The sequence below is a fragment of the Sminthopsis crassicaudata genome, chromosome 2, assembly GCF_048593235.1.
Source record: "Sminthopsis crassicaudata isolate SCR6 chromosome 2, ASM4859323v1, whole genome shotgun sequence".
In the NCBI taxonomy this organism is placed as follows: domain Eukaryota; kingdom Metazoa; phylum Chordata; class Mammalia; order Dasyuromorphia; family Dasyuridae; genus Sminthopsis; species Sminthopsis crassicaudata.
Genome location: NC_133618.1, coordinates 290,733,618 through 290,761,176, shown reverse-complemented (window position 1 = coordinate 290,761,176; position 27,559 = coordinate 290,733,618). Strand labels below are relative to the sequence as shown.

Below are 27,559 nucleotides of genomic sequence, written 5' to 3'. Positions count from 1 at the left end.
AAAATCTCTTTTAAAATGTTGTGGTCTTAATTATGGCTACCTAAAAATGAATCTTGACTTATAACATAGCTCCTATAAAGGCAACTTTTAGTTGTAATATTACTTTTCTTTTATTAAATTTTTAGACAACCAATTAATATCAGATGTCAGTTTGATACAAAGAACTTTGTATTTCATATCAGATTGGGGTTCAAAACGGTTCTCACACTCATTATCTGTATGAACTTGAACTATTCACTTTACTTTGACCTCTAGGTCAAAGTTCTCCTAACTGTAAAATATATGTGATAATAATGCCTCTATAACCTCACCCTCGAGATTGCTGTGAGAGATAAAATGAGATAATACAACTCTGAAGTCTTAATAAATGTCAGTAATCATTATAAACTCTAGGAGTTCACAAAAATTACTGGATTGTAAGAACCTTAAGAAAAAAGATTATGTCTCATCTAAAATGTGTCTATCCCTCAAAATATCTAGCATGGTGTTCTGCATTGAGTACTTAATAAATAAATATTTATTGGGATATTGAAATATTTTAGCCACTCCATTTTAACTCTCTCCAAATTATCTGCATAAAACTCAATTCCAAATTACATAAGGCTAATTTTCTTTGGAGGGTCATTAACACCACACCTGAAGTTGCAGAATAGCTGCCCAAGTACTGTTTAATGCCAGATTCCCTAAAAGGATCATTGTGCTCAGAGTGGAAAAGTTACAAAGGTGGCTCACCTTATAAAGAATAACAAGTAAGGCCTTCAACCACATCTGCCGAATATGAGGCTTCAAGGACCAGAGGGAGCAACGAGGCGGCTGTTGAAAGTAATGTCGCAGCTGAGGACAAGAGCAATACTTAAGCACTTGAACCACTAAAGGAAGAAGATGTTTTCCCAAATTGATGTTATAATCCATCACCTAAAATAGACATAAATTGAACAATGAAAGCAAATAGAAGTATTCGAGCTTACCCTCCCTCTTCTCTTTGCCTTAATGGTGCTCTCACTCCCACAATTCCTTCACTAAGTAGATATTAAACATCTAGCAAAGTCCTAAAGCATTGTCAGAAGATAAAGATGTAAAAAGATGTTTAAAACAAAAATCACAATGTCCCTGTTGTAATTGACACTCTAATAAGACATGAACATAAGCAGCTGGAATACAAGGCTAAATGTGCCAGTTCCCCAAGGAAGATGCAATTCTCACTCTTTTCATGAAGTATTCCCTGACCAATCCTCCCACAGTTGTTTTCTACTCATGAATTACCTACACTACTTATATATTCCTCACAGCATCATAAAGTTATGGCATGTCAGAACTAGTCATCACTGAGAATAGAGTGAGCTATCTAATTACTTATCTAGTTTTCTGACTTCTATACTTTCCTGAGTCAATAGCTAGAGCCATTGTTATAGGGGAAAGTGTTCTAGATATGGAATTAGGCATTCTGGATTGGATCTAGCTCTGAATGAAAGGCAGCATGTAGTGGATGGAGAGTTGACCTTGGAGTCCTGCACCTGACATAAACTGGTCATGTGACCTGGAGCATCATTTAACATTTCAGTGTTCCAGGCAAGTCTATCTAATATGATAGGTAGTAGAAATAATTTTAATCTACATAAGTAAGAAATCCTTACAGTGATACTTATATACATATATATACACATACTTATATACATATATATAAAAAGACATACACATATATAAATATATGTAATGAACTAATATCTGTAAGTTACAAATACATTTATATGTCTATAAATCTAAATATACATATATTTGATATATGAGGTCAGGGGCTATTCACCTTAATCATTTTTGTATTATACATAGTACGCACTCAACAAATAATTAATGGAAGGAGAGATAAATGGATGAATGAAAAAATGAATGAATTGTCCACAAGGCTGTCATTTATATGATACTATTAGAGGTCTGAGTTCAAGTCTTCCCTTGCTTTGGCATATAATACTGCATACCCTCTATCGCCACATATGAATGAATAACATATATTGATCTATCAGCATTATCAGAAGTAATTTTAGAAAACACTTAATTGTATAAACTATAGTACAAAATGTAATAGAAAACTATATTGATGCTATATAAGGAGAATTATACTGACCAGAATATTGTAGAGGAAATTTCTGTTCTAATGCTGGAATAACCTAACACACTGATCTAAAAAGTTACTTCCATTTCTGAGATTCTGTGATTCTAGAATTTTTGAGTTCTCTGACCAGTTTTAAGGTCTTACAATAGAAATGCAGTTGAAAAATTATTAATATGTATATATAACTAAGGAATTATATATATGTAAATAAAGATTAAAATATATGCTTATCATTTATATATGTGTGTGTATGTATGCATCACTTTTAGTGCTGAGGAATTTATATGACCATACATTAAAGTCTTTTTACAATGCTGTAAAAAACTTCAGGGGTTCATAAGGTAAGAGAATATAAGTATTTTATGACACCACAAATTAAATTCCACAGGAAAACTTACAAGACAATTATAGAAAGAAGGCAAGGATTATTAAATTTCCTTCTACCTAATTTTTTCCAACCTTGCACAACTCCTGCCTAATATAACCAAATATTTATGGGCTTGAAGAAGCTGTACCCACAGTTCTCAGTTAGAATCTTGATGTGTTAAGGTTAGCCATGTATTAACTGAAAGCTAGCCCTTCTTCTGGGACTTATCCAATCCCAAAATCTCCTCTGGAAAATGGAGTGAGTCAATTATATTTTTTACACCACCTATTTCACAGGCTTGTTTTAAGAGAAATGTTTTTTTTAAAAACTATGAAATGATATATAAATGTGAACTTCTTTATCTCTTAAGGGTAGCCTAATTCCTACCTCTATGCTTTTTTCCCGGAATGTTATTTATCTATATTTGGCATTTCTTTCCTTCCCTTTATTTCCTGTAAAATTTAAAGCCTGGAATGAATGATCTCCTTCATGAAATCAGTCCTATTCTTCCTGGTCATTAACAACCTTCCCCTTCAGACAGTAAATAACACATTGTTTTGCAACTCTATGTTTGTCTTATTTCACATCAGGGCGATGAGTATTATCTTAACTTCTACCTATCCTGACACCCACACGATGTTGTATAACCAGTAAGTGCTTAAAAATGTTTGTTGAATGAATGTTATTAATCAGTGACTGCACATTTTAGAAATTGCTTCTGCTATAGAGTCAGGAAGATGACTAATTCTAATCCATGGCTTACCTAACTGAAATATTCTATTGAGAATGAAAACTACACTTACTTGTGCAATTCCAGCAATAAATGCATTGAAACAAGTCGAGAGGCGCATTTTTTGAGGGGCAATCATAAAGCATCCTTCTTGCTGGTCATAACCAAGTAAAACATAAAGGTGCCGTTTGACAGTGTTAAAGGCCTTAGCACTACTGATATCTGACTCTGCACTGCTCTCATCTTTAGCCATAAACTTCATTAAAACGGTAATCAGCTGATGGACTGTCTGATGGTCAATCCCAGCATCCTCAGGAAGCAGGTCCTTTATCGTGTTATCATTCTCAGGAGACTGTTGCCCTGTCAACATAAGAAATGTCATTTGTTAGCTCTGTAAGTTTTCATGATCTCTAACTTAAGACTGCTTCCATGATATTTTGGAATTTCAGTTCTCAACAAGAAACATAAAGACATACTATGCCCAAAAAAGCAAAGCATTGGCTGGGGAGGGGCAGACCCTTCTATCCTTCAAATAACACAGCAAATCAATCTTGCAATATCATGGCAGTACTGATAAAACAGGATACCATGAATAGAAATGAGGTCATATATCATAAGCAAAACAAATATTTAATGTACTTTGTATTTGGTATGTTTTCAAAGGGAATATTACTTTATGAAATTCTATAGTCCATGTTACATGATGTTACTTGTAAACACAAAGAAAAAGCATCAATAAAGCGGTGGGAGGGGTGTTCCTTAATCTGCAATCTGAGAACCTTTTAAAATATTTCGATAAATATTTAAATATAACTGATTTCCTTTGTTACAGTATGCATTGTGTTTTATGCTTAAATATATTATTCAAAGTAGGGGATCCATAGGCTTCACTAGACTGCCAAAGGAATCTATGACACACACAAAATTCTTAATCTAAATTCCTATCTTAACTGTTGTTTAGATTTCTCCTTGACTGCCTCATACTAAGCACTTCAAATAAAAATCACAACTGATTAGAGAAATGTAAATTTAAACAACTCTGAAATACTACCTCACACCTATCACAGTGCCCAACATGAAAGAAAAGGAAAATGATAAATGCTGGAGGGGATGTAGAAAATTTGGGATGCTAATTCACTCCTGGTAGAGTTGTGAATTAGTCTAATCATTCTGGAGAACAAATTTGAACTATACCGAAATGGGTATTAAACAATGTATACTTTTTGATTCAGCAATATCAAAGAGATCAGAGAAAAAGGAAAAGGACCTATATATGCAAAAATATTTACAGCAGTTCTTTTTTGTTCTGAATCCAGGACCATAATTCTTTTTCACTAAACCACCTAGAAACCTCAAATTTTCACTTATCATTCATATAAGCAACATTGTATTGTCTGCCTAAAAGATAATGTGCTTATTTCATCTGACTAATTAAACTCTTTTTAATATAATATTGGTCTAAGATCTAAAAACAAAGATAAAGCACTTATTGCATAATAAACATATTCATTCTAGGACATCAATAGACAAAATGGAATAAAGGGAAAAAATGGACTTGAAATTTTAAGATCTGATGTCAAATCTTAGCTGGATCAATAACTGACTATAAATTAATTACAAGTCATTTTTACATGAAGAGCTTCAGTTTCCACTTCTGTAAAACTGTGGGGTGGGATCAAATAGATTCTAAAATTTCTCCAAGTTCTAGCGCTCTGGATTCTGGAAAAATGAAAAGCACACTGCACCTGGAGTCACAAGATCTGAATCCAAATTTTAGCCTAAACAGGTTGTTTGCCAAGAGATCTTGAGCAAGTCTAAATTCACCTCCAAGCCTGTTTTCTTAACTGTTAAATAGGGGGAGATTGTAATAATGCTTACCCTGACTACCTCACAAGACTGTTTTGAGGCTCAGATAGGTGGCGAGATATAAGTATGAAGGTTATGGATTATTATTACGATGACCATTATCTGTGCAATAATACATCTGCTGCATCTAAGAAATACAATATAACTTTTTTTAATAGGATTGTTTTAAGACCAAAAAGGGCCTGGATATATAAAATATGACTAAATTATAGACACATCTCAGGTCTCACCCCTTTTAGAAGAAAACAATATAGCAAGAAGTCATACTTTTTACAGATTTGCAAAGTACTTTAAAAAGCATAGCTCATTTGAATCTTTACAACCGGGAAGGCAATACAAAGAATAATAATTCTCATTTTATGGAAGAGAATCAAGAGTTAAAGGCATGAAATGGCATCATATAAATGGAAAGTCTAGTATTGTGGTTCATGAGCCAACACAGTTAGGTTTCTGATGTGAGGTAGATAAACAGATTTTAGAAATGTCTTGATAATATCATTTATAATAAATGATATTATACTCTTGTAATAATTCTAATTCCACAGCCATAATTATGTGCTATATGGAAGACGTATTCAACCAAAGCTTTTGTTCATATTTAGATACAACTGAAGAGAACTATAGGTTAAAAACTATGTCATTTTGATTTCTCCTAAAAGAATGCTTATTATAGGGTGATGTGGGAGGGCTATACAATTAATTTTAATGTGCCTTTTCAAAATACATATATTTTCAGTATTTTCATACCGAAAAATTCTATTCAGATGTCATCTACATAATAATAAAGACCCCAAACTTCCACTGGGGGGTCTAAACTTGCCATATAAATGAGGCAAAAATTTCAAGCTTTATCTCAGGTAAGATCAGAGTTCTCATCTCACCTCTATCACTACCTTGCTTGCTTGTGTGTCTTCCGTTGAGTCATTCAGTCAAACCTAATCCATCTCTTTGCCATATTTTTCTCATAATAAAAAATTACCCATCCTATTCACAATACAACATTTAGATGACTAAATAAAATAATGCATATTAATATGATTTTTTTAAATATATAAAGGAGTTTTGTAAGGAGGGCTCTGATCATTTTGACAAGTTTTGTAGGGTGTGAGACTTTGGGATCAAGAAGATATCTCTCGCTAGAGGACATGGATATGTATATTGTTGAATGGCTAGGGCTGCCCCCAGGAGAGGGCATTCCTATGTTCTTATAGCTAAGCCATCTGAGGATAGACTCTTATAGATGGAGCTACCCCCTTGTGAGAGCCTACAATGAAGAATGATTAAAATATTTTCAGTACTTTGTTGGGCTTCTTTTCAACTTTCTCTCCTCATAGAACAGACCACAGAGTAAACTTGTCCTATATATAAGGGGAAATGCCTTAAGGCAAAAACACATGTGAGTTACAGGTGCTCCACTACTACTTCCTGAGCACTGATCAGAGACAGTAGATAGTTAAGAGTGGGCCTTCCATGCACAAGAAATGGCAGAAGCATATAGCAAAAACAAAATATACTAGCCCCACAAGGATAACAAAGAAGTTCATAGACAATGTCCCTAAACCTCACCTTCTTATGAAGGAAGGGAATGAATTTAAATTTCTTAGGAAACATGATCAACTCTCTTAGCCAAAGATGGTTGCACAAGGAAAATAGGAACCTGACTTCTAAAGAGAGGAAAAAAAGGGTTTTCTACATTTGTGTTGCCCTTTAGAGAAAGAGAAATGTATACATGGCCTCTAAGGCTGGAAGAACCATAAAAGAGGCCCAAGACTTGCTCTTCTATGAGTATCTTATAGTAAATATTTTGGTGTTCAGGGAAACTTTATATAATCCTAACAAGACCAAATTCCTTGAGAATGAGTTAGTGCTTTATTATCTACTTTCCATGCACACATAAATACAGTTTTAAGAGGTAGATCAAGACTCTTAATGATAATTTCTATTTAGCAATCAAGCATTGACTAAAAAAACAGGTTATATCTACACAACATTTTTAGAAACGAACATGTAATATAGTGTTCACAGGTCAGGGCTACTGAAAGAGATTTTTCCCAGCAGTTGACTTTAATCTAATCCCTAAGACTTATGGATTCTAAATATCACAACCTTGAGTTGGAAAGATCCTTAGAGAGCCATCAAATTCAACCCTTTGAAGTGAATGTAAATTGTTAGCACTACTGTCTATCTACCCAGGTTACTTATAACTTCGGAAGCTAATAATTAATGTGCAACAAGAAAATGGTATTTACACACATATATTGTATCTAGGTTATATTGTAACACATGTAAAATGTATGGGATTACCTGTCATGGGGGGGAGGGAGTGGAGGGAGGGAGGGGATAATTTGAAAAAATGAATAAAAAAAAAAAAGTCAACCCTTTAATTTTACATATGAGAAAACCAAGATCTAAAAAACCTACATTACCACGAGGCCCGTGGTCACACAGACAGTTAACACTGCTAGAATTTTAATTCAGGTCTTTTGATTAAAATTTAGAATTCATTCCATAGTATCATGCTGATTCTCAAGTGGACGATGTGACATGCATAATCCATAACTGTCCCTGGAGACATTATAGCTTTTGAAAGCTTATGGCAAATACTCCTACCATTTATTATAGATAACCTATCATTTCAAAAAAGGTATATCAGGAACTATATGTGAATTACCAAAACACTCGACTTAAGCAATAATTAAAGTTTTTAACTGCATAATTAAAAGGAACTCATTATATTTCAAGCACAGTTATTAAAGGAGGCACTCCAGAAATTTGTTGTTTACACTAGAAAACAAGGACCAGGAAAGTTAGGACTACAACAAGCACTATGGTTTCATTATAACTATTTTTAAACTATTTCATTATAACTTGTGATTGTCTTGGCAAATCTCTGCTTCTCTTTTTAAGTAGCCTATACCTGGCAAATAATATAGTGAAAAATACTAAGAAATGGCTTTCTGAGATGACCCAATTTTTCCCCACTGTCTCAGCAAGCCTTGTTCCATATGACAGCTCAAGAATGTTTTATGAAAGTTCTAATTTTTCATTGGTTATCAGATTTGTTCACAATGACAATCTATTTCTGTGTGATCATCTCTGGTGGGTTACTGAATTCTTGGGAGCTTTCTTCAGAATCCAAAATCTTAAGGTGTTGTATGTTTTCCAGAGACTTCAAAAATATTTCGTTTTAGTTGGGTATCAAGGTAGACACTGATAAATACAATTTAGGTCTCCAGTTAAGCCTTAAAACTGTGAAAAAGTACCAGACTAAAGAGGGACTGAATCCTACCAAAAGCATAACTGAAGAAGCAATTATTGTAGTCCATGTTCCTAATAAGCATGGTATGATAATAAAGTGGGAAAGGGCCATCTTTGGAAGCATTACTAGTATTATTCGTATGAACTGGGTAAATCACATTACCTCTTTAGGTCTGGATTTTCACTTATGTAAATAAAATGAAGTAAACTTGACCAAATAACCTTTAAAATTTCTTCCATCTTTAAATACTTGATTTTGTGGTTTTCACTCCATTTTATCACAAAAGAAGATAAAACAAAATATAATGGTATTACAATATCTACTGTATTAATATGAATATTGTGTTGGAGGGACTCTGACAAAGGTTTTCTGTAAAATCACATATACTCTTTTCTATCATTTATTTACAAACAGCATATGCACTTTGGGTCATATTTGCAATTTACATACATGAGCTTCACACATTGGTTCCTCCCTCTTTCTCACCGAATTCAAAACACATAACATTTTATGTCTCCCAATATGTTCCTTTCATAAGTGCCACATGTAGAAAGGAAGGATTACAAAGAACAAAGAGAGGGTGCTATGGAATGGAGAAAATGCTGACCTTCACATCTTGACTGATACCTCCTCATTGTAACTATGAGCAAATCACTGCACCTGTCTGGGCCAAAATGATATTGATGCCACCAATATCACTGTATGTCAGGAAGAAAATACCCTAGAGCCCTGAAGTTACCAGTGTAGTCTTGCACAGGCATTTTTTAAAATTCTCTGATCCTTACTAGAAAGACTTATGCCATGATGCTGATCAGTGGGAGCTTCTCTGAAGCTCACATTCCTCACTTATAAGGGATTAAGCTAAATTATACCTATGCTAGAGCTCAATGAACACTTTTTATAAGCTTTCATTAACTGGGAAATAGAGGGAATTCAACAAGTATTAGAGATGTCACAATTTTCAGTAAGTTCCAAAAGGCAGTCAATAGGTAAATTCCAGGATACAAACTTCAACATGAAATTGATTTCCCATTATTCTTTTAACCCTCAGAATGCTTCCTAATATATTGGGATATACCACAATCTATCAAAAGAAAGACGGTACCACTCTTAGTATGATCCCTTAGTCATTCAATGCTAATAATTTAAAAGAGTTCTTCCTTTCTTCAAAAGACAGAAATGATATCTGAGAATCTTTTAAGGGATTAGAAATGAGCTAATGGCTGGCTCTTAGGTGGATGTGAAGGTGATAATGGAGGTGATTCAAACTGCAGACCTTTAAAAAAAGTGTAAATGAAATGTATGTTTTCCTAAAGCATTACCATATCATATATGAATTTATATATGTACACATGCATGTATATATTCATATATTCATAGAATAGAATAGCAGCTACATTGGCTCTCTTGGGAAAAGTACACAAGGCTTACTTACACCATGATGTTTTTTATGGGACCACAAATCACTGGACAGCTACTATGCATCAAATCTTTCAAAATTCCAATTTCAGGCGCTCAGGTATCTGAATTTCTGAGGTAGGAATCTTTAGGAATTAGCAATCCCATAGTCATCCTTGGTCCAGTTAAAGACATTATGCTTTATCTTGTCTACCTGAGTCAGATAATATGCCCAATATGTTTATATAGCCCTTCAACACCCAAAGTACCCACCTGGTGTTTGTTCAGGTGTCCCACCGAGAGCTGGAGCAGACTGCTCATGCCTGGTCAACCTCACAGCTTAAAAATCAACAACAACTCTATTTAAATAAGCATTGAAGACAACTTGAGCCTAGAAATATTCTCAATGCTAACAAAGCTACACTGCACAATAAGGACAAGTGCATTCTTCCTATTCATTATTAACATCAGGTAGTGGGTATCTGTGCATAAGACTATTATACAAGCTAATTGAATGATATCTCTGAGCTTCACAAAAACAAGAAATGTGGTTTCTAGACTCGTTACCAATTGTCATGGGCACTATGCAAGAAAACAACTGGGGGCACATTGGAGCTAGTCTGTTAGGTTGTGAAACTGCTTCGAAAAAAATAAAAATAAAAAGCTGTTAAAGAAAAATGAAATGAGATCATTGATCCCAGCTGCTGGTTTTTAGGATCCAAATCAATTTCACCTGAATTCATTTCAAGGTCTAGCATCCCTGGGGCTTATGCTCAAGTGGCTTTGTTTCGGTTGAAAAGTCTAGATTGGCCCCTTCCTTTCTCTTTGCACCCTATCTCTTGCCCTGGAGAAGATCTATTTAATGTTACAAGGAACTCTGTGGACTTTCCAAAGGGAAAAGTACCACATTTTCATAGCTTATCATAAAGTCAAGAAATCAAGATATAAAAGAAAAACAAAAATTAAATCAAAATTTCAATTAAAATGGCCATGTCACAAAAAGCCTAATGTCCTAATGAATGCCAATGTTAAATTAAACTTCTCAGCTTATGATAAGATCCCAAATGTGTTATATGGAGGTGTTTCATTGATTTCACTGTGATTATTTGGGGATTAGATAGGGCTTAAATAATTAACAAATTAAACAGCAATATAACAAAACATATGCATTCTTTTATAGAATATGTGCTGTTTTTCTTCTCATTCATTAAAATAGAGAAAATATTTATTTCTTTCTACTTTTCTAAAACAGTAAACTATAAAGAATGAACTTTAAACAAGAAGAGAGTCAAAAAAGACAAAGACACACAGAGAGACAGAGACAGAGAGAGACAGATTTTTAAAAGTAGGACTCCAACTTTCTTCTCACTCAGCCTGATCTTCCCTTCAGAAGAAAAATTATGATGGTGATTATGATTTGGTGGGTGATTTGGAGCCTTGTTCAGATGTTTCTATCAGAGGGCAAGGGGAAAAAATCAACATGTTCTATAACTCGTTTTTAACATTTATTCATTCCCAGTTCTGGTATGGCAGGTTTAGCAGATGTGCTAATTATCTAACATTTATTCATTCCCAGTTCTGGTATGGCAGGTTTAGCAGATGTGCTAATTATAATTTAAATAATTCTTAAATTTACTATAATAGAAACAAAAAATTTAAATCCCAGAATCCTATTCTGACAACTGCTTCTTTCTGGGGCAATAATGGCCAGAAAAGACCATGGCCTTCTTTGTTTTAGCACTCTCCCCACCTCACTAAATGCTTGTTAGTATTTTGTCATAGTGAAATAACCAAGACAGCCCAGAACTGGTTAGAATAACTTCTGCACATCAGAGTTGATAGTTAGGGAACCTGAAAGCCAAGCCTGCTAAAAAATTTTTTTTAATTTTTTTAAATTAAAAAAAAGCTCAGTTGACCATAGAAGCAACTCACTCTCTGTGAACGTTAAAAGCACAACAAGTAAGCCTCAGAAAAGACATTACACAGGCTTTATCAATAGGATGCGAGAAGATACTCAACGAATTTTGGAGGTTAGAGTTTCAGGAAGGGATAGTGCCCTCTTTGATTCCACAGGCCCTTTCACGCTGTCTCTCAGGGAACGCACACTTTTCTGGCGATTCCTTGCAAAACGAGCCCTCTTGATCTTCCACAATGCTGCATCACTGAGGTTAGCAACATTGGTCCTTACAGCAGTGATCGCTTTGCAAATAGAATTAAAGAAGTTATCATTTTCCTCAGTCTGTACCACTATATAAGAATCTTTGCACAAGGTAAATGTATATTATATATATATATATAAATGTATGTTGTGTGATTACTTGAAAAAAATCTTTCCCATGTATCATGTGGGATGCACATTTTTATGATGAGTCAGAGGTAAGTAGGGATTTATGTCTGTTCTATAATTTTTAACTTTAGATCATAATACCAAAACACCTAATTTTTAATTAAATAAGTCAAAATATAAGGGTATACACAAACACAGAGGTGGGTGCCTCCAAATTGTGCATCAGAGTATTATTAATGTATATCATGCAGATAAATGATTTGTAAACATGTCACAATGGGTTAATGGGATGAGGGCACATCTTACAAATCTGCCCATGCACAAATCATTAACTAAAAGTTCAAAATTTGGATCTAAGCACAATGAATAAACAATACAAAAGATGCAGATATAAAATGAAATGATTTGGGGCCCTAGAGGAAAGAACAAGAGTGCTAGCAATGAGTTAGAACTATTTTAAAACTAGGGCACTAGGGTATTATTAGACCTTAGAAAGATAAGAAAAACTCAACATTCCATCCATAACAAGAGGTGAAACTACATGCAAAAGGATCTCTGCTCATCCTGACTTGTTCAAGGATATGAACTGCAGCACCCCCTTAAGATTTCATTTCTCTGCTATACTTACTTGTTGGAAAAGGAAACTCTTTGTTGCAATCCAAATGCAGCTGAGCCTCCAGAGAAAGGGTCTCAAATCTATTAACAAAAAATTCCCAGCTCAATGCAGGTATATCTTGCTTAAGAAAATGTAGGAGTAAAAGCTTGCTAAGAATTGTGGGTCTATCCTTAACAACTGTATCAAACTGGAAGTCAAGGCATAAACATAGGCCCTGTTGGAGAATAAAAGAAAAGATAATAGATATAAACATTTTGGGGTTATGTGCAGGTATAACAAAAATTTAAGGTTTATAAAACACTTTGTACTAATTTCATTTGTTCCTCATGAAGTAAGTTGTGCTGTTATTATTATCCTCATTTTACAGATGGGGACAGTGTAGTTCAGAGAAAAAAAAAAGTGATTTGTTTAATATCACACAGTTAGCTCATACTTAGAACTCAAAGCCAGAATTCCTGATCCCAAGTCTCATGCCCTTTCCATTACATTTGTATCATAAAACTAAGAAGAATCTTACAATCCTCTATCTCAAACAGGACTCAGGGAAGCAAGGTGATGTCTTTGAGGTTACACAGTGAGCCTTGAACTCAGAGCTCCCAACTCTCAAGTCCATCTCACTGCCAAAGGAGACATGAATATTCTGATTGCATAAAAATGATATTTCAAATTGGAAAGACTTTTCCAAAATTTTATATGGAAATAATTTAGTTAAGAACCTTTTCCAAATCTAATTTTGGCTCCGATTCTGATAAAATATTAACTGTGTGTCTGTTATAGATGTTGGTTTATAAGCAGAGACGATTTTGCTTCTGAGTTGCTATCTCTATTAATATTACATCCCTATATCAAATTACATTACATATATATATATATACTAGATTGTGACCAGACTTGTGCAAGGCAGTTATGCTTGAGTTTTCTTGGTTCCTAGCTATATTATGTTCAATGTCTGAATCATTTCTCAAATCAATGAAATCTTGTTTTTTTTTTCTAGTTCTTAGTTTACCATAACAATAATAAATCTAATAAAAGTTCACAGTTCTATAATGGTTTAAGGCTTACAAATCACTGTATATGTGTTCTACCATTTGATTCTCACAACCACTTTATATACCAGGTGCTGGTATTATCCTCATTTTGCAGCTGATGAAACTGGGGAAGATTGAATTCAGTGATTTGCCCAGGTTCATAGGAAGTGTGTGAGGCAGGACTAGGATATAGGTCTTCCTGACCCCAATTCCAGGTGTCTTCAGCAATAAGCTTCCAAAGGGGTGACTCAGTAATAATAACATCACATTTCTATACTTCTATAATGTTTACAAAGTGCTATTCTCACAAAATTTTAAAAAGCTAAAGCTCATAAAGATTAAGTAACTAGCTCATAGTCAACCAGCCAATAAATATCAGAGATGGGTTTCAAATCCAGCTCTCTTCATTCTAAATGCTGTATCCTTTCCACTATTCCAAAGCTGCTTTAGTAACTTCATGAAGGAATACTCCACTACTCACTTTCCTTTGTTGGATCTTCTGTATAACTAATTTTAAATAATCTGAGTTCCTTTAAGAAAAGAATATAATATGACTCTTCCTCCTTGAAAAATAAAGCAAATATGATCAAGATTAGATAAAACTTTAAGAAGGTGTCTCCCCAATATTTAAGAGGACAACCAAGACCATCTACTTACTTATGGACAGAATTAAATAGAAAACTATAAAGTTTTGTTGTAGTTAGAGAGACTGGCAGGCAGAGCTGAGACAAAGCTCAGAGAAGAGCAAAAATGATCCTCTATTCCTGGGAATCTTGGCTACTTAACTAGTTATAGAATTTCTCGAGTCTGCCAGCAATTTGGCAGGTTTGACCCAATTCTTACCCTTTCAGTTGATGAACTAAAATAGCACCTTTAGAGGTTGTGGAGGGAAACAAACTCTAATACAACTCCTACTCCTTCAAGACAGGAAAAGTTCCCACGTGGATACCACGGTCCAAAGACAGACTGACATCAAACCCATGGCTTAGAGAATTTAGATGGATATTTTCTTCCCTTTTACACAGAGAAGAGGAATAAAAGTGTCAACACGTTGACTCAACATTGTCATCCCTGTCCAGAAGATGAGAACATCAGTCTCTGTTACAAAGATACATTAAAAGCCTTATTTCAAAGAGTATCTGATCTTTCCCTAAATGTACAAAACATCTCTTTTGGGTCAAAGAGCTCCGGCACTATGTTTGAATAGAAATGAGGCCCTTCTTGCTTCTTACCAGATCTTTTAATCAATTCAGACAATTTCATCTCATCAAAATTACTTAAAATCATTTTCCATATTAAACCAGAGAAACATTTCTGGCAGTGTACCATGTAACTTAAAAAAAAAAACACAGGAGCCCTTTTCTCACATAGTTTCCATCTGCATCATTATTACATGTTTTTTCTTCATCCCTCCAAATTATATAGTCTCACATTTTATGTTTTACAATTTCTACTCTAAACTCAGGAATTCATGGTTCTAGTTCTTATCTTGTCAATGGTATATTTTGTGTCTGTGTATGTATGTACAAAAAGATACACACACATATATAAAGATATATGTTTATGTATATCTACATCTAAGAGATTGAATGACTTGCCCAAAATCACACCTCTATCTAGCAAGTGTCAGAAGTAAGATTCAACTTCAGCTAGTCCTAATTCCAAACTCAGTTCTCTTCTGATAAACATAACAATTTTATGAGGTGAGTTCTTTTATTATCTCCATTTTACAGATAAAGAAACAATCTTGCTCAGACTAAGAGTTGTCCAAGGTAAAAGTTATATACCTGAGACTATATTCAAAGTGCCTTCACATTACCTCCTAAATGGAGCCTATCTGTCTCTCTAATTTTCATCCATTGCTCTCAGTTCTGGTTTCTGGGGCAAAGCAATAGAAGCCAAATTCTCTTCCACATTAAAACTCTCTGAATGCTTGAAAATAAACTTAGGTCTTTTATTCTCTAGTATAAAATGACCCTTATTCTGCATATTCTCCTGTTCCTACATCATCCCAGTCAACCCCCTCTGGACAAGTTATAGATTTACAATATCAACACAAAAATGTGGCACTAGAACTGAACATAGAACTCCACATTGAGTCTTTCCTGAGCCCAGAAAAGTGGAGTTCTGATGACTATGTGCCTCTACTATAGTCTAACATTTAAACAGCTTTGGGAACTACTAGATAGCACTATTGATATATTGAGCTTGTACACTACAAGAAAAACCTCACTTTTTTTCATGTGAATTTCAGATCTCTCAATCCTCCTGATTTTTATAATTATGATAGTGATTTTTTTAGCCCAAGAATAAAATTTTCTACTTATTCCTATTAAATAGCATCTTGTTTTCTTTGAACCATCATTCCAGCTTCTCTAAATCTTTCCATATTCTGGCACTTTCATTTACCATGTTGCCTGTTCTTCTTAGCTTCATCTTGTTGGATATTTTGATAAGCATAATAATAACATCTATGTTTCACTCAAATCACTAACTTTTTTTTTTAAAGTTGAATGTCACAGTGCCAAGAACAAATCCTTGGAAAACTATGTTAGAGGATTCTTCTCAAACTGATAGATACCTGTCACTGTTTACTTTGGGCCTCCAGTTATTCAACCAGTTTCATTGATCATTGAACCATTCTACCAACTAGTCTATATTTCTCCATTTTGTCCCCCCAAATTGCCTAACAAACTTTATCAAATGCTTCTTCAAAACATAAGTCAATAATATCTATAGATCTCCCCTGAACAATCAGTATCGTAATGTTATCAAGAATCCTTAGTTATTTATATCAGGATATTGACTGGTTCTTAAAACAGCCACCTTAGTAATCACCACATTTTAAAGGTCCACAAACTATTCTGGTGAATTTTCTAGAACTTCTAGCCTATGATTTGTAGATTCCAATCTTTTCCTTCCTTTGAAAACCATCTCGTGGTAGGTAGAGTAGAAAAAACACTGGATGAGTGGAATCTAGCAACCAGAGTCCTAGTTCTGAATCTGCTATCTGTATATGTCTTTAGGCAAGTCATTATCCCTTCAAGCCTTGGTTTCATTTTCTAGAATGAAGGGACCAGACTAGATCATCTCTAAGATCACTTGGAACTCTAACATTATACTTTTTTAACTATGGAATAAGTTATTATTCTTCAAAAAAAAATTTTACCTCTCTCATATGAGGAAAAAAGTTTTATAAACCTTCAAGTACTATTTAACTGTAAACTGTGAATGTAAGTCATTTTGCTAAATAATACAATTAGTAAGCATTTCCTTAACACTTACTATCTAAAAACAGGAGTACAGAAATATATTGAGTAGGCTCAGGGAAAACATGCCTAGGATGAAAGGATAGCTAATAGATTTAATGATAGATAAATGTGAATTCTTTACTTGGAATCAAAAAATAAGCTATAAATTATAAGGCAGAGGAGACATGACTACATTTCCATTTATCTGAAAAAGATCTAAGGGTTTTTTTGTGGATTATATGCTCAATATGAGTGAATAGTATAAGAAGTCAGCTAAGAAAGTTAATGTGATCTTGGGCTATAATCAAGAAAGGTACAGTTTCCAAAATTCTAACCTGATCAGATAGATCTGGAATATGATGTTCAGTTCTGTGTGTTTAATTATAAAAGGAAAACTGATAAGCTAGAAAACATCCAGAGATGGGGACCTAGGATGAGGAAGGGCCTGAAGAATATGATAGACAAGTATAGGCTGAAGTAGCTGAGGATGTTAAGCCTAGAGAAGAGAAGACCTAGGGAGCACATGATATCAGTCTTCAAGTATTTCAAAGGCTATCATGTGAGAAAGGGATTAAACTTTTACTATTTGGCTTCAGAGAATAGAACTCAAGGAAAACTGATGGTAGTTGGAAAGAGGCAAATATAAATTCCATGGAAGGAAAGAGAAATTCCAAACAATTAAATAAAGCTATCTGAAAATGGAATGAACAGTCTTTTTAGTCAATGTTATCCTACAGAAAGTAATGAAGCAAAGCCTGGAAGACCATTCATCAGCAATGCTGGAGAAGACATTACTGTTCAGTATAGGTTGTTTCTGAAGGCCTCTGAGGTCTTGTCCAACTCTGAAATTCTCTGATTCTGTCAAAATCTGTCCCACTACGATCAAGAGTGGAGAATCCGTGTGCCGTTTAAGGTACCTGTAAAGCTGGCCTCTTTATGGTATCAAGCAAGAGCCCTGCTCTTGTAGCCACCGCAGGGTTGACATCCTCTACAGCTGTCAGAAAGCAGCAGAAGGCATGCGCCAAAGAGTACTTCAGCAGATGGTTTTTAGTCACTGAATGAATGTCCAGAAACCGGCACAGGACTGCCACTTTCTCCACTGCAATGTAAGGGGAACAGGACAAAGAGAATGTTGGCATTGATTCACATAGGATGAGAACTGCACACAGAGACCAGATATTACCCAAAGCAACCCCCAAATACTGGCTTTAAACATCAAAAGAAATTGTGTCTACCTTTCTCTATTTCTCTAATTCAGCTGTGGAATAAGAGATTACAGAGCAATCTCTTTATTCCTAAGGATTTCTAATTTTTATTGCATTTTTGGCCTTCGGTTTAACTTATGTAACCCAGATTCAGGAAATATTCAACTTTTTTTTCAATACTTAGCCTTCCTTGCAATAATTTTCAATAATTAGCCTCTCTCAAGCCTCACATAACACTGTTCTGATAAGTGTGGTATAATGGAAAGAACCCTTACCTTAAAGTTAAAAGAACTGGGTTTGAGTTCTGCCTTGATCTTATACTTACTAGCTGTAAAATGGGTATTATATATATATATTTCTAGCTACCTCACAGAGTAGATAAGAAGAAAGAACTTTGGAAACCTTTAAGCAATATATAAATGTGAATTATAGTTAGCTTCATAATTGTTTTATAATTATCTTGTATATGTATCAAGTCTCCCTACTAAACTATAAACTTCATGAAAGTAGAAAGTATGTCTTACAAAATGTTCTCCTCAAGTATCAACCACAGTGCTGACCAATATGTCCTAAATATTTGCCAAATTGAATTGAATTAATTGATATGTGTTTAAAAGCAATCACTCCTGTGATTTTTATTGTTGTTGTTGTTTTTCTTGGCTTCTGAATATTCAAAATATTTTCCTAGAATCATAAACTAATTTATTTAGTATATAGTAATTTATTTACTATTTCACTCTAATTTAAGTTATTTATTATGCAAGAGCCCCCCCCCCCCCTTACAATGCACTCCAATCTCACAAAGTCAGAGATTGGGGGAAGACCAATTCAAAATAAGTAGAACACAAAGGGTAATAAAATAAGAGCAAGGGTCTCAGGAAGTTTGAGGAGGAAATTATCCTTCCCTTATGGTGTCTGCAGAAGACAAAGGTCAGATGAAGGGGAAAGGTCCAGGATGTTTGATGGAGGAGGTGGCACTTGATTTGGACTTTGAAGGGAGGAAGAAGCTGGAACACCATGAAATAGGACAAGGAGAGGAACACAGGGATCTACCCAAGATATAGATGAAAATATATGAGTAAATTTTGCTCAGAGCAAACTCTGAACCTATGTTTACACTGAACAACAAAATTTAGTATGGCATAGTTGACAGGTCGGCATACTTTTCCAGCCTTACTACATGTTAGTTTTACTTCCTGCACTCTACATTCCAGCCAGACTGACCTCAAATACAATATTCCTCAAATACAGTAGTCCATTTTGAAGTCCATTTTCATGCCTTTTCACGGCCTATCCCCTCCCCAGAATGCATCCCTCCTCTCCTATGCCCTTGGAAACTCCAGCTTCCTTTAAATCTCAGGTCAAGAGCCACCACCCTTTCCTGATCTCTTCAATGGTTCATCTCTTCCTATCAAAATTATACTGTGTTTATTTTGTACATATTCTATATTATATGTATGTATGAATGTTGTTCCCCACCCACCAGCATATAAACTCATTGATATTGAAACTATTGTATTTGCCATTGTAGTCTTAGGACCTGGCAAACAGTAAATAATAAATGTTTGTTGATTGGCTAATTAATTTTATGGGAATTATGTAGATATATGAGATTCTGTTTCCTCAATGCAATGGAGTTATTTTAAGGCAACAGTGAAGATAGTTCTTTGTAAACCTTAAAGAACTATAGAAATGTGAGTTATTACATGGTTCCAACCAGCCCACATTTCTATGCTACTTTATGGCTACAAGACACTTTTTCATATATTTCTTTTGATCCCTTATAACAGTTAAATAATGTGATTTTTCTCAAATTCATCTCCCTTGCTGGAATACCCTCCCTCCTTCCTACTAGCCTGCATAAATCCAGTTTATCTTTCAAAAATAAGTTGAGATCATACCTCCACTGAGAAGCCTTTTCTAATTACACCAACTCTAATCCTCTCTCCTTCTGAACTCCCATAGAAATTCCTGTCTGCACAATTTCTCTAGTATTCTAATTTATTATTATATAATTATTTTATTCTTATTTATAGTTCTCACACTTAAGACTTGCTCAGTAGACTGAAAGTAAAAATCAAATGAGTTAGTAAGACAAAAATGTTTTGCACACAAAAGTGTTTTGCAACCTTCTCAAGCAATATTGACAAAAAGCTCCTTCAGATAATGGATTTACTTCATTTATCTATATAACCACAATGCTTTGAACAGTTCTTTAAAAATTATTACCATGACTTTGATCATTACATTAAATATTGTGAAGAACTCACAAAACCTAAGGCAGAAGACATGAGTTAATTACTTGATCCTGCTATTTACTATTTGTGTACTTTGACCTACTCAATTTCTATAAGTCTCAGTCTCCATTTTTAGAAAACAGGGATATCTTAAAAGTGTGAGTTGTAAGGATAAAAGTGTGAGTATGTAATGTTCATTTATCTTTACTTTTTTGCCATTATCACATTCTAGCTTGTATCATAATTATCATAATTGTATCAATAGTATCATAATTGAATCATAATTGTTTAGGCCCTAGGTCTAATGCCAACCTTACCTTTCCCTCTAAGATTGCTTATTGTTTATATTCTCTATAATAAGTTCCTTGAGGGCAGAGACTTTCATCTTTCATCTTTATATCTAAAAAGATGTTTGACAACTGTTTGTTGAAGTACAATGAACTGAACAGAATCAAACTAAATCAATGTCAGAAAACCTGGCATTAGGTGCCTTACAATGAAATAATGAAAATAGAACATAGAAGTTCCACCTGCTATCAAGTCAGTGGAGCAACAAGATAAATCAGTAAAAAAATTAAAGGTTCTTTGAGAATGAGGAAAAAAAGAGGACCAATAATACATATAATGATTAGATTCTAATAAACTGTCTCACTCTTGAAGTAGATGGCAGCAGCTAACTCACTTGTTCCTTTTGACGTCCTCTGCCCCCAGGATAAACCTCAAGTTAGTAGAAAAGTACCTGCTTCAAACCTCATTTTCCAGTCTTTACTATTGAAGTTGCCATTTATGATTGTCCAGAAGATATCAGCACCATGAGGAAGTGACAAAGCATGAAGAAGGAGAGGAACTGCTAGTGAAGACAGCTGAGAGAATTCAGACTTGATGACTCTCCATAAGCTAGAAGACCAAAGGAAAACATACTCTGATTACCAAAAAATTTCTCATAGTTAACATGTATATAGTGCTTTAAAGTTTGCAACACATTCCATATATGATCTCATTTGATCCTTAGAATAACCTTGTAAAATAACAGTCTGTATGTAATTCCTCCTTATACTTCTCTTTCTTGTATGATCATCATTAATATTTTCTTCCCAAATCCACAATTAGATTGTAAACTTCTTGAGAAGAGGTTCTTTTTAATCTCTCCCCACTGATGAGCAAAGGACTTTGAACATAGTAGGTATTTAGAAAATGTTTGTTAAGTGAATCAATACTGAACTTCAAAAAAATTGCCATTACTTATAATAAAAATGACTTGTACTTAGTATAGAATTGTTAAAGTTACACTTATACGTTCAGCCTGCTCTTCTACTTCTCCCTTTATGACCACCATGTTCTAGTCAACAAAATACATTCCTAGTCTTCCCTATTTCTCTAATTTTGTTCATGCTTTCTTCTGCTATCCAGAATGTTCTGCCTAATTTGTTAACTTCCTACGCATCCCTCAAAGCCCACCTAAAATGCCCATGAAACCTTCTCATATCTCTGCAGGTCCCTCCCGTTATTCCTTGTAACCTCTTGTTCTAAACAAGGAAAAAAGCACATTGTAGAGTATATAGCAATGGTGATAATAATCTTCATTCTTTCCCCTCTCTAGATTAATCTTCATTCTAGTCACATTTCACAGTTCCATTTCATATTATGTACTCCAATAACATTTGACTACTACACCCATTTACAATAATGATGAGCTCTAGATTTAGAGTCAGAAGAGGTAGGATCAAATTCTAGCTCTACTTGTATGACCATGTGAAAATCAGGTAATCTAATTCTTACATGTAAAACATCTGTAAAACATCTGTAAAACATCTCAAGCTTTTTGACATCGACAAGTTTGTGCATAGTATTCTCTAAAACTGGAATGTTTTCCCTTGGTCTCCATCTGATGACATTCAGCCCATCTTTTAAGGCCCAGTTTCAGTAGATGAAAAGTGAATGACCATTTGTTGAAAATGTTGTAGAGTCATTCTTGATTAGATTAGTGAGATTAATGTCAATCTGGTGTAAAAATTGGTATAGTCTTATTAGACTCAAGATATATTTGTATCTGTAAAGAAAATTTCTCTTACAACATTTTTCACACAAACTTAAGTCTTTTTCCCTAATGAAAATAAAGTGATCCATAGCTTTGAATTCTCTATATACAATGACTATAGACTGTTTTATGCTTAGATTAACTTCATGGCATAACTCTTTAGTTAGCTGTAAAGAATATACAATAAACTTATTCACTGGTTCAGAATTAACCCAGTTCAGAGTGCTTATTTTGGTTGGATTTGTATTCTGTGATCTTATGAACCATAAAGTCTCAAAGGCTCTTTCCAGCTCCTAGATTATGTGATTCAAATGTTATTTGCTCCATGAAGTCTTCCCTGACTCCCTCCAACCACCAGATCTTATTATTCTCCTAATAGACCACAGGATTTGAAGTCTGGAAGGAACTTTGGAAAGAACCAGCCAACTAGCTGGTCCGTAATTCTTACATGAAAAGAATCTTTCACCTAAACACATAGTACTCTATACTTTTCTTATGTAGTTAGAACATTCTAATCTGTAATATATTTATGTATGCATGTCTTACAACTCCTATTAAACTGTAAACTCTTTGAGAAGGTTTGTGTTTAATTTATTTCTCTATTATAACACAAAGCAAAATGTATTACATAGAAGATCACAGATTAAGAGTTGCAAGTTACAAAGTCCAATTTCTGAATTTGCAGCAAAAAAAGTCAAAGTCCAGAGAATTGAAGTCATTCACCCAAGGCAATGAGTGACATAAATAGAATTCAGTTCTAGCTCCTCTGACCCCAAACCCAGCACTCACTGGAGACATTTAATAAATGTTTTCTGAATTAATTTTAAAAGACAACAACATTTTAAAATAGACAGAAAACTAGGTTAATAATTTATGGATGACCATTCCAACAATCTAATAATAATGATTACATCATGCTGTAAAAGTTGACACAAACATCCATAAAGTTAACAGTACATGTACATTATCCCCATTTTACAAAAGAGGAAACCAACTCAAAAGATTAAATGACTTGCCCAAAATGCCATTTCTATTATGTGTCTGAGTTGGAACCTGAACTCAAAACTTTCCAGCCCCAAGACAGTGCTCATACTTGACTTCTCTACCCTAATGTTGCAATTAGAATGCTGGGCCACATTGCTTGTCTGATGACCAAATTCTGCTACTCAGCACTCCTTACTTCTGCTATGCTTACTCAGTTCTTTCTATCCAGACTAGCTTTTCTGCTACTCCTTAGTTTTCTTTTCTCCTGTGATTAATATAGAACTTCTATTCTTTTGTGAATAAACTCTCCTGCATCATTCCTACATGCACTCTTTACACCAGTACTTCCACTGACCCACTTGACTGAAACTTTATACCTCCAGAGACTAGTACTCCCACTGACTCAACCCATTGAGCCATAAGGCATATTCCTTATTCCCCAGTGCTACCTCCAAGCTACTGTTAAGCCATAATAACTAAAAACAAACAAACAAAAAAAAAACACTTCTCTTTTCTGAGATCCACACTATCTTGATATACTACCTCTTCCTTATTCACATCACAATAAAATTTATCCAAAACTTGAAGGGGAAATATATTGGGAAGTTAGAAGTTGTAAATTTATTAAAGCTCTTTATAATAGGTACCTATTTATTTGCATGCTATCTCCTCCATTAGTATATAAGATCCTTCAGGTCAAAAATTGTTTTTTGTGGTTTTGAACTACTTTGAATACTCAGAGCACAACAACAGAGCACTCAACACAACTGGCATTTAGTAAGAGTTGATTAAGTGCTTGTCATTTAATTGATGTAGGACAGTTTGCTCTTACCTCTTTTATGCTACTTATATTACAGTCTATTGTAATTGTTTGTGAAATTATCTTTTCTACTAGATTATGAAGTTTTTGAAAACAGGGATTTAGTGGAAAGAACAATAGATTTCAGGTCAGAAGACCTAGATTCCAGTCTCTTGGCTCATATGCTTACTAAGTATGTAATCCTAACCAGAGCTCTGACAGTCAGCTTCTTCATCTTCAAAATTAGGAGAATAATACTTGTAATACTTCACAGGCTTTTTCAGTTTTAATAATGTGAGCCATTATTTTCATCTCATCTAGATGAGATTCATTTAGAGCACCTAAATCAAAGTACTATACATAAAGCAGCAAGATGGCACAGTGAATAGAATGCTAGACTGGGACTTAGAAAAAAATGAATGAAAATCCTATCTCAAACTTTTTAATTGACTTTGGGCCAGTCACTCAATCTCTCTCAGATTCAGTTTCCTCATCAGTAAAATAAGGATAATAACAGCATCTATCTTAAATGGTTGCTGTAAGGATTAAAATAGATAACAAATGGGAAGTGCTTTGCAAGCTTTAATGTATTATATAAATGCTAATTATTATTATTGCTTTGCAAACCTTAATGTACTATATAAATGTTAATTATTATTATTATGAGGCTTTTATAAACACACTTTCTCAGTGACCATTTTTTGGCCAAGAAAAGTGCTCAGCAGTACTTCAGAACAAAATAAATGAGTAACACTTCTTTCTTTGCTCACAAAGAATTCTCTGGCTCCATTCTCTGATGAAAAAAAGTATATTGATACCTAGCAATATTTGATTATTTTTTCCTAATCTAATTTTTATTGGTTCATTGAAGATAATACTTCCTCTTCTTTATATGGCAGGGAGATAGTGAAGATTGTTTCAAAGTTCCTTAGAAAGAAATGTTTGTATGTTGAGAGTATTGTTATTAACATCATCAAAAAGCCTTGACAAAGAAAAAATTGTTGTTCCATCATGCATGACTCTTTGTGACCCTATCTGGAGTTTTCTTGGCAAAGATACTGTAGTGGTTTTCCATTTCCTTCTCCAGCTTATTTTACAGATGAGGAAACTGAGGTAAACAGGGTTAAATGAATTGCCCAACACCACATAATTAGGAGGTGTCTGAGGCTAGATTGAAACTTGGGTCTTCCTGACTCCAGGCCTGGCACGCTACCATAACACCTAGCTGCCCCCAAAATAAAAACAAAAAAAAAACCCTAAAAAATAAAGTACTTTCCAATCTCCCTGCCTTTTTATGCTATTTCCCTTTTATACAATGCCCTCCCTTTCCTCTTTATCTACTGAAATATATATCCTTCATGCAATAGCTCAAATTTTCCCTCTTCTAAGAAAGCTTTCCTAGACCCTGATGAATTTTGACCCCTGAAATAGGCTTTCATTTTATATAAGAGAAAGGGCAAGTGCTTTGTGTCCATCAGCAAATAACACTTATTGTTAATGGTTTAAGTTTATAAAAAAAAGGAATATGACAAAATTCACATGTACTCATAAGATTTTAGAGCTGGAACAGACCTTAGGGATCTTTTAGTTCAGCCCTCTCATTTTATAGATGAGGAAACTGAGGCCCACATCATAGGGAGTAAGTAGTAGAGTGAAGCTTCAAACCCAGGTCCTCTGCCTCCAACTCCAATGTTCTTCCCACTGCACCACACCACCTCTAAGCCATGTCCACCATGGAGTCTCAAGCAGCAGAAGGTAGCTGTCAAAGGCAGAGAGACAGAGAGGGCACCAGCATACAGGCAATAATCACGTAGGCCACACAGCTGAGGTGCCGTCTCACCAGCTGCTATCCCAGCTGGGAGTCATTAACAATTAGCTGTTAAAGTCCACATCAAGGATGTCTCTGACACTTGTAATCTGATATTAGTTGCTTGTCTCACCCTGACTAAGCTATCATACTGCAAAGTAAGGTACTTTGTGAGTATACAAAATTGGAGGAAGATATGGCCTTGAGAATTCACTGTTCAATGAATAAAAATCTTGTCCATTTATCCTCACAATAAATCCATGGGCTTCCTTCTAGATACACATAATTTAGAATGATCCAAGAAGGCACAGCTTATTTGTACATTCCAAGGAGAGCAAAAAACACTACAATATACTATCATAGAAACACATAATCTAAAAGTTGAAAAGAAGCTCAGAGAGCCATCTAATTCAATCCATCCCTTCTACAACCAATAAGTGATCACCTAAAACTGCTTTAAAGACCATCCAATGAAGGACGTCTGCCTCCTCTTAAAGCAGTCCATTCCCCTTTTGGCAGTTTTTCTTTACTTCAAACCAAATCCTACTTTTCCACAACTTCCACACATTGCTCCTGTTTTTTTTAAGGGTCAAAAAGGATAAGTGGAATACGACAGTCTTTTTTGAAGTCAGGTATCACAAAAGTAAAAAGTTTTTTCCTCACTAGGTTACATATTCCCAGTTCATCCAATTAATAGTTAAAGTAGATCTTTCATTACCCTCTTCTGGGCACTTTCCAGTTTACAAAAAAAAAAAAATAGATGTCCAAAATTCATCAGACCCTTGAGTTGAGCTGAAAGGGACCCCAGAAGCCAATGAGTTTAATCTTTTCATTTTACAAATGAGAAAACTGAGGCTCAGAACAGTTAAGTGACTAGCCTATAATTGCACAGCTAGCACATATCTGAGAGAGGATTTGAAAACAGTTTCTAATCCCAACTTCAACACTCTATTCAATGAAGTACATAATTCCCTAGTTGCTGCTTAACCAAGGTAAAATACAGCAAAAAATATAACCTTTGTTGGCCTTATTATAGTGCCTCTCTTAATGTTATACAGGTTTGCATTAATTTCTTTTGGTTATTCTATCACAATGTATATTTATATTGAGCTTACAGTGTATTTAAACAAAAAAAAAAACTATTTCAGATGAATTACTAGATACCTCTCCCCTATTTTATTCTGTGAAGTTGATCTTTGATCTCATGTCTAAGATTTTATATTTATTCGTGTTTCAAATTAATTCAAATTTGAATTAAATCATCCCAACATTCTAACCTGCTGAGACAATTTCCTAGCTGGAATCTGTCATCCAATGTTAAGCTTTCCTCCTTGCTTTTGTTTCAACTTTAAATTTATAAGCATGCCATCTTTGTCTTTATCCAAGTCATAAATAAAAATATTAAATGTTCAAGGGCTGTCCATTAGAGATCTCCTTTAATTACTCTTTAGGCATTCAATTAGTTTCTTACAAATCATCTATTCCACATTTTTTTCATCTTATCCACAAGAATGACACTCACTGTATGACAATTTTCAAATTCTATTCTCTTTCATTTTTGAAAAATGGTACAGTAT

General features: G+C 34.4%; 1 protein-coding gene across 13 annotated transcripts in view; it reads right to left on the bottom strand.

Moving 5' to 3' along the window:
- The window catches only part of UNC79 (unc-79 homolog, NALCN channel complex subunit), a 318,327-nt gene that overhangs the window by 123,122 nt on the left and 167,646 nt on the right, over positions 1-27,559 (bottom strand). For 10 of the 13 annotated variants that reach the window (XM_074289679.1, XM_074289683.1, XM_074289680.1 and 7 more), the window contains 7 exons: positions 21,094-21,251; positions 17,830-18,011; positions 12,646-12,847; positions 11,750-11,929; positions 10,004-10,069; positions 3,281-3,567; positions 733-915 (listed from right to left, as the gene is read on the bottom strand). In XM_074289679.1, coding sequence (XP_074145780.1) covers positions 733-915; positions 3,281-3,567; positions 10,004-10,069; positions 11,750-11,929; positions 12,646-12,847; positions 17,830-18,011; positions 21,094-21,251 — 1,258 coding nt within the window. The remainder of the gene's footprint in view (positions 1-732; positions 916-3,280; positions 3,568-10,003; positions 10,070-11,749; positions 11,930-12,645; positions 12,848-17,829; positions 18,012-21,093; positions 21,252-27,559) is intronic. The other 3 variants (XM_074289681.1, XM_074289687.1, XM_074289692.1) reach the window with 1 other exon arrangement.